At 38.8% G+C, this 12,548-nt stretch overlaps 1 protein-coding gene across 4 annotated transcripts in view; it reads right to left on the bottom strand.

Moving 5' to 3' along the window:
• pkig (protein kinase (cAMP-dependent, catalytic) inhibitor gamma) overlaps positions 1-12,548 on the bottom strand; it is a 33,057-nt gene that overhangs the window by 6,554 nt on the left and 13,955 nt on the right. The window contains exon 1 of one of the 4 annotated variants that reach the window (XM_059332872.1): positions 11,186-11,296. The exons of 2 other annotated variants lie outside the window; for them this stretch is intronic. In XM_059332872.1, coding sequence (XP_059188855.1) covers positions 11,186-11,232 — 47 coding nt within the window. In that variant the 5' untranslated portion in view covers positions 11,233-11,296. Of the gene's footprint in view, positions 1-6,619; positions 6,744-11,185; positions 11,297-12,548 lie in introns of those variants that run through there. One more of the 4 variants, XM_059332874.1, reaches the window with a different exon arrangement.

The following is a 12,548-nucleotide window of genomic DNA, read 5'->3' as shown; positions in this document are numbered from 1 at the left end:
AAAGCAGAGCTCCCATTAGCCATTCATTCCTCTTCTGTTTCCTGTTCTCAGTCCATATTTAACTAGGTCATGGATCCTGCCAACCACTAAAACACTATACAGCTGGTAACTCCTCAGAGAGAAGAGGACACAAAATAAGGCTGCTCCAGAAAAAAACGAAAGAAGAAAGAACAGGAGAGATAAGAAAGTAGTAGGAGGAAGTCATCCTCTGAGGCAACGAAAAAGAAACTTAGAGACACTTCAGACAGCTGGTTCCCTCCTACAGCTTCAGTCCCTCAACTTCCCTTCCTTGCCCTGCATGAGCAGCATAACTGACGACATTACAGCTAAACACATACCCTCTGATAAAGCTTGTAACATGATAGAACAGCTGTGTGTGAGTGGCTAAGCTACGCATCCTAAAGAAACACGAGGGGGGGTTGGAGTCTCGAAGGGAAAAAAAGAGAAAGAATGAGAGAGGAATAAAAACAAGCTGGCAGTCACAGCCATTGACACGCTGACCCCAGGCCGCTCTGTTCCCAAACGCACATTCTTTTAGGATCACTCAAAAAGGTATCACAATTGTTTTCTCTCTCTTCTTATGTACAGCATTCATGCCAAACAGGAAGCAACCCAGGGTCGTTCCCTGAGCGGTCACAAGCCACACAGACACAGGCAACGCTGTTTGGGAATGTGAAATGTTTGCAGTGAGGGGCAAACTTTTAAGCCAGTATAGATTAAGAACAGTACCTCAGGAAATGTCACCGAGTTCTAAGGCTGCTGGCATTTCTCTGAGAGCGTCTACCAAACACAAGAGCCACTCTGTATTCCCGGCTGCAGACGGACGGTGGTGTGATCCTCTGAAAGATTGTCGTCTAGATAGCCGGGCTGTTCAGTCATTAGCGAGCTGGATCGCCGTGGGAGGCCAGCGTCTCAGAGGTTCACAATTACACCTGCAGAACTACCTTTTCTCTCCATCCTTTAGTTCAAACAGAGACTTTCAACGACTGACTAATTGGAACAATTTGAGTGAAATATCAGACCAATATCATGACTGTGATAAACAAAAGTTCAGTCCAGACCTTTATCGACATATATTAAAGTCCATGTGACATAACTGAACCATTTATAACCTCAAATGTATCTTGTTTTATGCGACCAGCAGCTCTATAGCTAGCTCTGTTGGTCCCATGTTCCCAAACTATTAAATGGATGTTTATCAGCACTACTACACTACTACAGGGCTACAAAACTACTTCTCTAAGGTCAGGGCAAAACACTTCCCAGTTAGGAGTTATAAAATAGACAGTTTAAAAAGTTAAAAATGCAAAAAAAAATGCTTAAAAAGTAAGTAGTTACAAGGACAATGCAACTACCGGAAGTGAAGTAGTTACACTGGTTACATAAAAACATGACACACTGGTTATGTTACGTCAAAAAACATTGTTTGATTTTGGTTTCACACTGGACACAAACACCAGTTTCCTGGGTGAAAGTTCTGAGTTAGTTTGACCCCTAACAGTAACTTTTCTTGCTTTATATTACATTCCTTCGCACACTCCATTAAGTCACTTCTGCCTTGGCGTCATTCATAATAACTACAGCCATTAGAATACATGCACATAAATATAGCAGACCAGTGAGTGAGTTCATAACAACCTACTGGACCTAATAGAAGGTGGAGCAGTAGTGGGAAGATAACCTCTGATAAACCATTCAATAGTGTGAGACCGACCAAAGCGGCTGGTCAGTGGTTCGGTCCATTCATCCACCCTCTAGTGGCCGCAGTTTTTACCCCAGGAAACTGAAATTTAGCATGTGGGTCAAGTGTTGTTTTTACTTTTAGTTCATTTCCGTTAGTTAAAGAAATCATATTATGTTTGCCTAGTTTCTGCAGACCAAAACTGACTATATTAGCTAATTTCATAGTTTAAATGTCATAGTTTGTAAGAAACTAATTTGCTTTCTTACGAAGAAAGATAAAGATAAAGATTGACAATACACATCAGTATCTGGATCTGTTCAAAGGTAACGAAATGGTCCTGGCCAGTAGGTAGTGTCACCCATAACAGAGTAGTTAGTGAGCTTTGGAGGTGCTGGTAGGCAAATTTAGTTATTGAACAGTTATTTCCTCCTGTTTCCAGTCTTTGTGCTAAGCTAAACTGAGCTAACGGGCTCTAGCCTCAGATTTACTGCAAGTAATCCTTTAAGAAAGACTGTTTTTCTAGATTTCTAAAAACAGGCATTAGATAGTTTGACAGTTTATCAACCATAGAGTTTACAGATAAAAGTTCAACCTGAAAGTTTTGTCTTAAGCAAAAATCTGGTGACTACATTAGAATTTGTCACCTGGATGAATATGTTTCCTTCTATTTACAGTCTTTGTGTTGAGCTAAGCTAACAGGCTGACAGTGGTAGCTTCATATTCCCTGTACAGACATGAGAGTGCTATTGATCTTCTCACAAACGCTTGACAGAACAGCACAGAGAAACATGTTCCAAAATGTCAAAATATCCCTTTAAATTGCCTCTTTCAAACCACAATTTCAACATCAAAACCAATCAGCTTCACCACCAATCAATACATTTTCTACACGGACTGAAAGATTCTGAAAACAAACCACCAGCCCTGGCTGTGTATCCCCTGCAGCAATTAATTGGTTATGTTTGCCTTTTTCTACTCCATTGGCTCAGTTGTTATGTGGCTTATGGGAGCCCCATCTAATTGCCCTTTGTTGGTTTAATTAGTCGGCTTGCCTGCACATGTGGATCACATCCTACCGTGAGATCATTAACAGGTTTCCATGGAGGGATGTTGATGATGATGGTGCTGATGATATTCTGCCTCCTGCCTCTTGTCTGTCTGGTCTCAGCTGTGGTAGAAGCAGTTTAATGGTGCTGCCTTTTAAAATCACTTTAAGGCTAGATATATATCCACACTGCGATGACGGACTTGTTTTTGTCGTGCTGGCTGACTGACTGAAGCAGCTGATGTTGTTTTGTTCACCTGCTGTGATTTGTATAATGCAAACCAACATGTAAATCGTCTTTGAGGCAGAAGATCTGGAAAACACAATGCTGATCTTCTGTGTGACTCAACTAATGCAGCTGTTGCTTATTTAAAGAATAGCCATGCACTCCATCTTGGGCTGCAACAAGCAATAATGCTGTTCTTTTTTAAAATAATTGTACAGTATTTTTGATTAAGTAAGATTTCCCAGAGCAGACTTCGGATGTATTCAAATGTCTTGTTTTTTCCCAGCCAACAATTCAAAATAGGGTTCGGCCGATGGACAATGGCATCGATCATTGAGTCTAACATTGTGATTTTAAAGCCCCACCAACACATCCACAACTACACCTGCGCGCGTGATTGCAATGGCAGCCTTTAAGAAAATACTTATTTTTATCTATGTAATGCACTACTTTTTGGCTACTAGTCCTTATATTCTTGATGGATGATATTATAGCCCCTGCAGTGGTTTTGTGTCCTTATGATTTGAGTAGTTTGGATGACTTCTGCTGAGGATATCATCGTCCATTGTGATGTTTCACTGTGGACATAGTTATATGTATGTAGACATCGCCCAACTCTAATCTAAAAGCAGAATATATGCATTTTAAAAGGTTATAAAACAAAGAGAGCAATAAGAAATGGCATCATTTGAGAAGCTTAAGTCTGCAAAGGTTCAGAACTTTCTCTTGTTAAATGATTCAAATAATCAAATTTGTTGCAGCTTTAACCCTACATGTTACTTTAAAGATGACATACATGTATGTCCTCTGAAAAAGGCATGTCGCATGTGTAATATATTTGACCTATTGCACATATATGATGCCAGCCTTGCATCATTCCTCAGCTTTCTCACTGCAATCACTCCCCATTCCAGAAATTATGACTTACAGCTCCCTGTAAGTGTGTGTGTCCTAGTTAAATAAAAAGGCTTTCTTTATGTGGAAAGGCCAGGGTGTGTATGCGGAGAGGGAAACTCGACACAGCTGCAGCTGGAAACACTACCACGAGACAAATGTCACAGGTGTGTATTTTCACCCGAGACAATAACAACTCAATCCTCAAAGGGAAATCGCTGTTGCTCAGCTCATGAGCCGAACTCGCCTTGCTCTCTTTCACCCCCCTTCTTCTTCCTGCTCTGCCAATGTGGGGATTCTCTCCACAAGAAGTTATTTCGGGAACTGATTAAAATTCAGGTTATTATGAGAGAATTTGGGAGCTGAGTTGTCATATCAACATAAAGTGCTATAACCTCACTGTGGATAAAAAGGCAAAGCTGCACAACAGCTGTGCATGCTGTGAGCGGTTTACCTTATGACAGGTTTGAACATGAACGGTGACCACGCTGGGCGAGGTGACATGTAACAGGAGTGGTTTTGGCATGTAGATATTAGGAACAAAAGCCTTTGAGATCACTGAGGGGAATATGAGTCAACATAGCCACTTACAGCGGGCCCATTAGAGAGGCAGGCTCACTGCTATCCCGCTGGAGCCTTTTAAGCCTGATATGTGTGTAATAAACTCACATTATCTGTAATAACCCGCACAAAGACCGGCTTCTTTGCTGATTTTGATGTCCATTAGCGCCGTCTACATGACCAATTTGAAGTCTGTCGACTAATTCTGGTGCATTTATTGACGAGGTGAAAAGCCTCCGCGCTTCTCGTAGCAACTAAACTTTTCCATCGCTCTTCACCTACAATCTTCAATATTTAATGCACGGACATTAAGTTTGATGTTATCAAGCTGACAAAAATCTAAAAGGAGGAAACTTTTTTACCATTTTCATTATCATGTAATCTGTCGTTAGGGCTCAACAATGAATTTAAATTTTAACGAAATCGCAATATGGAATATAGAGGAGGTGCAATATTTGTATTATATTAAAGACAAAATGTGTCCAATAACTATTTTGAATTAAGTATTCCCGGTTTACGAAATGTATATTCTACAGAAAAAGAAAATACATTTTTTGGGACAGAAGATTGCACAAAAGTCACATCATGATAATTTTTAAAAAAGACAATAATGATGCAAAAATTATTACCTCAGATGTTAATCTTGAATGCAATATCAGTCATAATAATTGTCATTAGACATTTTTTCCAATCTTCTCTCCGGATATCTTCTCTTGGGATATAGGTTGTTTCATATCTTGTGATAATGATATATACTATAATATAATCGTTATGTTTTCTGGTAATTTGTTAAATAAGTATTCTATGTGAGATAACAACATGGTAAAGCTTAGTTTTGGTAAAATATGTAAAGCTTCACTCGAACGTGCAAAGATCAGAATGGAAAAAGTTGTCCAAATGATATTAATAAAGCTGTAACGAATTTCAGTTACTGTTTTTCAACAATGCGATTCACACAATATAGAAAAATATAGGCCATTTTAGTATGGTTGGTATGGTATTGTGATGATATATATGTATATGTATCATCATATTGCCCAGCCCAAGCTGGCGTTTATTTCTGGTCTTGGTCTATAAAGTGTCAAAAAATAGCCCAAATATCATTTCTGAATAACTGCTTACCTTGTTTTATAAAACATAAATACCAACCCTTTGGAATGTGAGAATTTAATGTTTTTGTTTGCCATACAAAGACCTGTTACAATAATATTGACGAATCAAGTCATCGAGGTTCATATAATGTCAACATTGCTTGTGTGTGTTTGTGTACACAAGAATGTCACACACAATCCTGATTTCAAAAAAGTTGGGACACAGATTGATGATTGACAGTAGACAAGATATCTAATGCTCTAACTGGGAAACTTGATTTTTGTAAATATATTCACTCGTCCTCAATTTTTAAAATCAGGGTTGTATTTTTTTGCTGCAATACATTTTTTCTATCATTTTGGTTGCGCTGCTTCTGTCCTCCCATAGGCTTTTGGTGTCAAACACACAAACAGACACAACATTAAAAGTGCATTACCCTTTGCAAGAGTGTACTTGTATTACTATGCTATTTTACTGTCATGTGATTGTCTTAAAATGAGAAAAACATTGTTTATCGCGTTTATTTCTAGGAAAAATATAATATCGTCCAACAAAACGTGGTTATCATGAAAGGCCTAGGTCATACATGATAATAAACTGAATGTCTTTGAGTATTAGACTGTTGATCAGACAAACAAGACATTTGAAGGCATCATCTTAAGCTTTCAACAAACATTTTTCATTTTACTAAAGTATTAATTAATTAATAAATCATGAAAATAATCTGAAGATGAATCGCTAATCATTAGCAGTGAAACAATGCCCTTCAGAGTCATAGATGACGTCTTCAAACATATTGTTTTGTCTGAAAAATAGTTCAAAACAACCTCAGAAGCTGTATTCACAGTACATTTGGCATTTCTGTTTAAAATATGACTTAAACCAACTATAACAGTAGTTGCTGATTCATTTTCCGTCACTCTACTCATGTAATAAATCATTTCAGCTCTGATAAACTCTAGAAACCATCCGGCTTCTTAATAAAAGAAATAGATTTTTTTTAAACAATTGGCAGTATAAAAATAGACACTGTTATTGAAGCTCTCGAGGTGAAACTGTGCATCAAAAGATAAATCAAAGATGAATAAAAAAAAGTTAAGAAACTGTTTTATCTTACCGGAGTAATCAGAGTTGCCTCATGTGCTCCTGGGTGGCTGTGAGCAGACCCGAACTGCTTCAGACAAATTCATCTGAGTCAAATCGCCCTGCAGTGCTAAGTGTTACACAGCGAGAGCACCATAACACTGGAGTGCCTCAGCTCTTTTGCCCTCCTGCTCGCTCGCCTCTCAGCCCCCCGACCAATGCGGTCTGGGCACTGTCTATTCACATGATGTCAGCAGCTGCTCGGTTGACAACGAGCCCACTTCAAACACAAGGGAGCTGTATTTCCTCATCAGGATTAGCATTGTTGTTGCTCTCCGGTCCTCCACTCATAAATAAATAAAAAGGGCCCCTGTCTATTGAATTTTGGTGTATATATTTGCCCTATATCCTTCCTCTTCCTACGGGAGCCGGGGCTTGGGTGTGAAGGCCTGATTTCCCCTGGTGGAGTGGATATTGGAAGTTGCCAAGCAGCTAGCTTTTTGCTCTTGAAACCGTCAGCCATTTCCACTGTAAAAACTTTTCCCCGCTGAGTGGATGAGCACACAGATCCACTAAAAAGAAGGTTTTCAGCACCTCTCTCTTGCTGGCACTTTAGAGTTTCAAGCTCACCATGAAGCCACAGAAGAAGTCTCCATCTTCTCTGTCAGACATGCAGAGTTATCACTGATCACACTGGGTACTCAATGCAATTTTCTATCTCCTTCTCACTGAGCGGAGATACCGAGAATGATCACTGCCACTCTCACATAATTGCCATCCTAAATGAGCGTACTGAGCTCCTGCGCCTGAAGGCATTATGAATCAGCCGAGGAACAGGAGATAAGAAGCCTGACCGAGGCTATTAGCATCAGCTGCTGTGTGGAAAAGTCTTCAGTGAACTAATGAATAAAACAAAAGGCCCGGGCGAAAGGCTGCTTCTTCAGAAAGCTACAGCCAAATCAAAAATCAATCTAGCTTGGACAGATGATCTCGGCAGGCATACAGAGTTGTGTTCCCCACTTCTCAAGTCGAAGCACTTCAGAGATCAATTCCCAGCATCTGTCTCTCACGGGAGAGCAGTGATGGAGAAAAAATACATATGAATGGCTCTGCTCCAAAAAGAGTTCCACCACTACAAAAAAATATCACCCACCCTCTGATGTTGACTGCTGCCAGGCTGAATAGATTATTTTCTTTACTAATTCATTTGTGGGTTATTTTCTTCATGAATCAATTTGTTGTTTAGTTTGTAAAATACATCAGAAATTAAGATAAAAGTATTTTGCAAAGCCCAAGGTGAAGTCTTCAAATGTTTTTTGTTTTTATTGTCTTAATAACAGTCAAAAATATTCAATTACAAACCAAGCTGCAATCTCTGGGGTCTAAAAAGAGAAGCCAATGTGGAAGTGCCTCAAACCTGCATTCTTTCTAATGGCCAGCAGGGGGTGACACCACTGGTAGCAAAAATAATTCAGAATGTATGAAATTCTAATAGAAAAAGGCCATACTTTTACTTGATTTATCACCTCAGTAAAGATTTTTATAATGAGTCTATGGTCTCAATCACTAGTTTCAAGTCTTCTTCAGTACAGCATGATGTTCATTTTGTAAGTTATTGTCCCAGTGTGAGTAAAATAGACAATAAAGCAAGGGATGCTTTAGGGTGTGATTGACAGGTCGCTACAGTGGCACTTTCATGCTTTCGTCTTTGACTATTTCACTGTGTGTTTTTAGTGTGTTAATAGTAATGTTTTGGTCACCAGACGCTAGAAAGTCAGCTGTTTATTTTTGCACCTTGCACCACGCTAGCCAGCTAGCATTAGTAACTTAGCTCCACCAACTGGTCCAAATCTGGTCACTTCGGGCTCCAAATAAACAAAATAGAGACGGCCAGCATGCTAAAGTCAAGGCTTTAAACTTAATTCACAAACCAACAGGTGACATCACGACAGCTACATTCACATCTTTTACACTGGGTTTATGTTACAAACAGAGGAAAAGGTACATCCTCACCTTTAGGAAGCTGGAGCCAGAGAATTCCTGCAAGTCTTACATGAGAAAAAGGACTGTGATGATTAATCAAAATAAAAGTTGTTTCATAACTATTTGCTATCAATCGACTAATAATTTAAGCTTTAATGTTTAACTGTAATAGTTGAATCATCCGAAGATATTTTGTTATAAAACTTTCAACTTGCAGATGGCAATATAAGACACAATATTAGTAAAAAAAACAACAACGACTACTTCTACTTTTTACTTTATAATGTACTACACAAAGCCTGAGGGGGAGGAAAGAGGAACGAAAACCAAAAAGAGATATTTATAAAAATGCAATAATAAAACATGAGGATAATTAAGCATGTGCAAATACCGATTATTTCTCATTATTGATTAATCTACATATTATTTTCTCAAATTATTGAATGTCTCCAAAAAAAATTTAGTGGGTAATGGTCTGATTAAACCTAAATATCTTCAGTTTACTAGCATAGAAGACAAAGAAAATGCATTTAGTCTTAAATATTTGCCAAAAAATTACTAAATTATTGGAATGGTTGCCTTACATTTTCCTATTATCAACTATTAAATTGGCTAATCATTGCTATTAAGTGCAGCAGCGAGATGGAAATCAAGGTAAATACAAAAGCAGGTTTATAAAACTGTGTTAATGGCTTGATGGATCATTCTTTTCGCACCAGGAAGAATCATCGACTATCTGCTCCCTGCCTGAGAAACTTCAGGCTACAACTGGCTCATGGGGGATTAGAAGGTCAGAGATGCAACGAGGTACTAAAGCAACATGAGCTTCGGTGGTCAGGAAAATCAATTATAAACTTCGCAGGCAACCTGTGTGGTTAAGTGTCCACGTGCAGAAGGTCTTCTTGACTTTTTCTCCAGGTTAGCCGGATCAATGGCAGGTGACCTACTGTCATTATTTGGCTTGTAGTTTGATAATGAAAACCAAGATTGGAGTCAGAAAACCATCACTTGCACTTTTTAACAGCAGGCTAATCATTGTGTAACTACAATATAAAAGAACATAGTTATTTATGTTTAGCTGGATAAAACTGTGGGATGTCCAACACTTCAGTGACAATAGCAAGGTGAGCAGGAGCACATGTGCAACACATCACTACTCATTATTTATATATTTGCAGTAGTTCTGTACAGCAGAGTCAATGACCCATAATTACCACAATGATATGCAGAGCGGTTACAAATTGATAAAAAAAATCTCTCAAAATGGCAACAAAAATTTGCAAAAAGACCTCAGAAAGATGCAAAAGGACCACAAGGGAATGCAAGATGGCCACAAAAATATGCAAAACACCTACAAAGAGACACAGAATGACCACAAAGTTATGCAAAGAGACGGTTCTCTCCCCCTAATTTATGCAACTGGTACTGCAATGACTAAACACCTCTCCTGAACATTTACATTGACGTATGAGGTTGTGAAACACACCTGTGAATTTGAGGGTAGGAACGAACGAAGAAAGAACTTGTTGGGTGCAGAATTACCACAGAGATGCAAAACGGCTTCAAATGACAGATGAGTAGGAGGCATTTTACATGTACCCAGGATCCATATCTGAAGTGACTAGTTACAGCTATTTATTGATAATATTTCATATTCAAATATTTAAAGTTGTTAATCAGATGTTAAGTAATTACAATGAATAAACAATGAAGGTGTTAATAATGTACAGTTTATTTCTGCCAAGAATCAGGGATTTAATTGTGAGCACATTTACAGTCAAATGTGCCACCTTCCAATAGAGTTTCTAAACCTGGCCCTGGAGGCAGAATCAAGGTATTGCTCAACCAGCAGTTACTTCTTGTTACGATGAACTATTTCTTGCGACCGCCGGTTGCTCAGACGCCTCAAAGTGACAACAAAACAAAACCAATGACGTGGAGGGATATCTAACGTTGAACTGACTATTCAAAAAGAAGAAGAAAATGAATAGCTACGACTAGGCAACATTTCCTGCATTATACATTGTGTAAATAAGTTTTCAGAACGGCACATATAGGACAGAATATACTCAGCAGATACTGATATGCCAATATCGGCCGATAATAGCCTATTTGTCAACCGATAAATCTGTCGACCTATTTCCTGCAGCGAGAAACTGTTCCTTTAAGAAAATATTAAATGACATCACCGAGTGATCCCACCCAGATGACCCCATCACAGTCACTTGACCAGCCGCTGACACAAACAAACACACTTCAACTGAAAAGCAGCTGAAATACACTGAAAACTTTCATTGAAGGCAGACAGATCTGCTCTCACTGACACTAACTAGAAAGTCATTTTTTTAATCTGCCAAATTGTCTCATCTGTTCAACAGATGGCGGGAGAGCGTGAAAACGACAGAAGAGACACACAATACTTCCACCACAGACCATGTTCCCTTTTGTTAGCACACTAAGCAACAGCTGGGTCAATCAATACCAGTTCTTGAGGCGAGAGAGAGCATCATAATACACATGACACATAACATAACACACATACACATAACAGAACCACAGCAACAGGATCTACAAGGTTCAGATATCCGTGTGTGGAGGTAAGTGAAGATTACATTACCAGAGGTGTTGGATATTTGACACTGCGTCCCCCTTGTGTACGAGCATCCCCAGAGTCTGAAAAAACTATGAATAAGCTGCTTGATCAATGCAGTTACAGGCAGCAGAGACAGAGAGTGTCCAGACAGCCAGACATATGGGGACTATGAGTGTACTGTAACAGCATGTCCTGCCTCCAGCTACAGGGAATTCCCGGGTTTGTGTTTGTGTGGACGGGTGTGACTGAGTCTCATCAACCACCCATGATTCACAGCTGAGTCAGGAGCAGGTGCTTCGACTGGACTCTGAAATCAGACTGTGATTACAACCCCCACCTCCCTCAAAAAAACACTCTCACATCCCAATCTCCGACTGGCGTCACAACTGTTCGTTTGGAGTCTCAGCATTCTTGCGAATCTTCACAGGAAGTGGTGTCGCAAACACAAATGTGTCGGGAGAAACAGATTTCATGACTATTACTATTCCTGTTTCAGTTTCTGCTGTTTTATATTTCTAATTAGAGGTGGGAATCAGCAAAGGCCCCACGATACGATTTTATCCTGATACTAGAGTCACAAAACAACATTTTAAGCATTTTGCGATATGGTGAGTATTGCGACACAATATAAAGGGATTTAACTGCATTTTATGTCCACAAAATTAAATTCAATCAAGAATTGTTTTGTCAAATACGAGAAAATTCTCAGTTCTGAATTGTGAGGCTGCCATGCATTTTGGACAAATATAATGATAACAAAAATACTCTCATAAGAGTTTAAGAGCTGATATCTAGCCGTTTTCCATGGTTTTCTTGATAATAATTTTGGTTATTATCAATAAAAAACGTGGAAAATGGCTAGAGATCAGCTCTTAAAATAAACTCTTATGAGCTATTTTTGCTGTTATCATTATATTTGTCCAAATGACCATAACTTCATGACACGATATCCTGACTTGGTGCCTATAGATTCCTTAGATCTTCTAGTTTCATATGATACCAGTAAATCCACTATATTCCTAAAATACAGCCTCCACAACGCTGAAAATGGCGTGCCATTAGAAGGCTAAATATCGATTTGGCCACCATGAATCGATATATTGCCACGAAAAATATCGCAATACTATGTTGTATCAATTTTTTCCCCACTCCTTCTCCTAAAATACTTTTTTTTGTACCAGTGGTAGAATGTTACTAAGTACTTTTACTCAAGTTCTGTACTTAAGTTTAGGAAGGTACTTGTACTTTATTGAGAATCTCCATTTTTGTTACTTTATGTTTCTACTTCACTACAGGCACATACTGCACTTTTTTATAGTTGCATTCTAATGCAGGACTTTTACTTGTAACAGAGTTTACTTCCACCCCTGCTCATATGTAACATTTC

This window comes from Centropristis striata, chromosome 5, assembly GCF_030273125.1.
Source record: "Centropristis striata isolate RG_2023a ecotype Rhode Island chromosome 5, C.striata_1.0, whole genome shotgun sequence".
Lineage (NCBI taxonomy): Eukaryota > Metazoa > Chordata > Actinopteri > Perciformes > Serranidae > Centropristis > Centropristis striata.
Note: the sequence above shows the minus strand (reverse complement) of the source record. Positions and strands in the feature narration are given on the sequence as shown.